Here is a 2,038-nt window from a genome sequence, read left to right as displayed (position 1 = left end):
CACACACACACACACACACACACACACACACACAGGACAACAATCTGTTAGTTTCACTTAAAGCTCTGAAATGATAAAAAGTCAATAAAAGCAGAAACAGTTTCTAATGTGAGTTTTTCTGATTTGTTTTATTTTCTGTGACTTTCATTTCTCTGTCCTTCAACACCTGTTCTGTCAGATCTCTAACAGAACAGGTCCAAACACCTGGTCCTGGTCCAGGTCCTGGTCCAGGCTGAGCTCACCTTGCTGGTCAGCTGCAGCGTTGTGAGACACCAGAGCAGAGACTGCTGGGAAAGTGATGGAGGACATGGCCGCAAGAGTCCCTGCAGCCCACATCATCCTGAGGAGGAGAGACCAGAACCAGTGAGGACCGAGACCTGCAGAAACAGGAGCTAAAAGCTAACAGCAGCTAAAAGCTAACAGCAGCTGAAAGCAGACTCACCACGGCTCGGAGCCGAAGGCGTACCACAGCAGCTGGAGGATCTGGAAGCCCAGGCCCAGCAGAACCGTGTTCTTCTTACCGATGGTCCTCATTAAAACACTGAGGAGGAGAGTCTGAGACACACAAACACTGTGAGCAACTCCTCCTCATCCTCACCCTGAGTGACCTTCATCCTTCAGCAAACAGCTGAACCTTCTGAACCATGCAGGACCCAAACTGACAGCAGTATACATAAATAAATAAATAAATAAATAAAAAGGTAAAATGCACCTGTTAATTAAAAAAGCAGAACTTTACTTCATGTTTTATCATTTATTTATTTGACCTTCACATTTATTTTTCCAGCTTTGTTCTAATAAATTATATATTTTAAAACATAATATATATTTTACTGTTTTTAAAAATATATAATAATTTATTATCATTTTTACCACCAGTGTTTTTACTTCCATGTGTTGTTTCTACATTTCCTTTTGCATTTCTGCCTCATTATGTAAACAAGGTGGGCGGAGCTTCTTGGGTCAGCTCCTCTCCTATTGGTCAACAGACAGGAAGTAGCAGGATCCATGTGTAGATCTACTGAGCTGCTGCTGCCTCAGTTTAAAGTCTAGTTAAAAACAAAGACACAAGTCAGTGTTTTCCTTCTTGTCTTTGTTTTAAACTAAACTAAACTTTAATCTAAACTGATGCAGCAGCAACATGAACACCTGATTTATTTATTTATTTATTTATTTATTGGTCCGTTTATAGATTTCTGTCTTTATTTCTGTTATGTCATATCAGTCCTCCACACTGAACACCAAACATCAAAGATGCTACTTCATTTACAGCCAACTAACTTGCAGAGAGTTTGTTTGTGTGTGTGTGTGTGTGTACCTGAGCGATGATGGACAGGATTCCCACCATGGCGATGAAGCCAGCGATGGCTCCAGAAGAAAACTGGATCATCTGCAACAGAAAAACAAAGAGCTGCTGATGATGGAGACACTCAGAACACACGTTCCACCGCTGTCCACACCTGTGTGTGTGTGTGTGTGTGTGTGTGTGTGTGTGTGTTACCTGCTTCAGGTAGAGGAAGAAGCTGGAGTACTGTCCAGCTTCAGGCAGGTAGGACAGGAAGACAGTGACACAGATCAGCAGCACCGTGGAGTCTTTACCAACACGACGCAGCGACTGAAAACCATCAGAACCAGTCGATCAACCATCAACCAACCAGTCAGTCAGTCAATCAGTCAATCAGTCAGTCAGTCAGTCAGTGAATCAGTGAGTCAGTCAGTGAATCAGTGAGTCAGTCAGTGAATCAGTGAGTCAGTCAGTGAATCAGTGAGTCAGTCAGTGAATCAGTGAGTCAGTGAATCAGTCAGTCAGTCAGTGAATCAGTCAGTCAGTCAGTGAATCAGTCAGTCAGTGAATCAGTGAGTCAGTCAGTGAATCAGTCAGTCAGTCAGTGAATCAGTCAGTCAGTCAGTGAATCAGTCAGTCAGTCAGTGAATCAGTCAGTGAATCAGTCAGTCAGTCAGTGATTCAGTCAGTCAGTGAATCAGTCAGTCAGTGAATCAGTGAGTCAGTCAGTGAATCAGTCAGTCAGTCAGTGAA

The 2,038-nt window shown here is 42.9% G+C and overlaps 1 protein-coding gene across 1 annotated transcript in view; it reads right to left on the bottom strand.

Moving 5' to 3' along the window:
* mfsd14bb (major facilitator superfamily domain containing 14Bb) overlaps positions 1–2,038 on the bottom strand; it is a gene marked incomplete in the record, with an annotated part of 17,565 nt that overhangs the window by 3,081 nt on the left and 12,446 nt on the right. Inside the window, 4 exon segments of the mRNA XM_014022781.1 lie at positions 243–340; positions 443–555; positions 1,319–1,390; positions 1,502–1,615. Of these exon segments, the coding sequence (XP_013878235.1) occupies positions 243–340; positions 443–555; positions 1,319–1,390; positions 1,502–1,615 (397 nt within the window).

The sequence above is a fragment of the Austrofundulus limnaeus genome, unplaced genomic scaffold (assembly GCF_001266775.1).
Source record: "Austrofundulus limnaeus strain Quisiro unplaced genomic scaffold, Austrofundulus_limnaeus-1.0 Scaffold343, whole genome shotgun sequence".
NCBI classification, from domain to species: Eukaryota; Metazoa; Chordata; class Actinopteri; order Cyprinodontiformes; family Rivulidae; genus Austrofundulus; species Austrofundulus limnaeus.
This window is presented reverse-complemented; position numbering and strand designations above follow the sequence as displayed.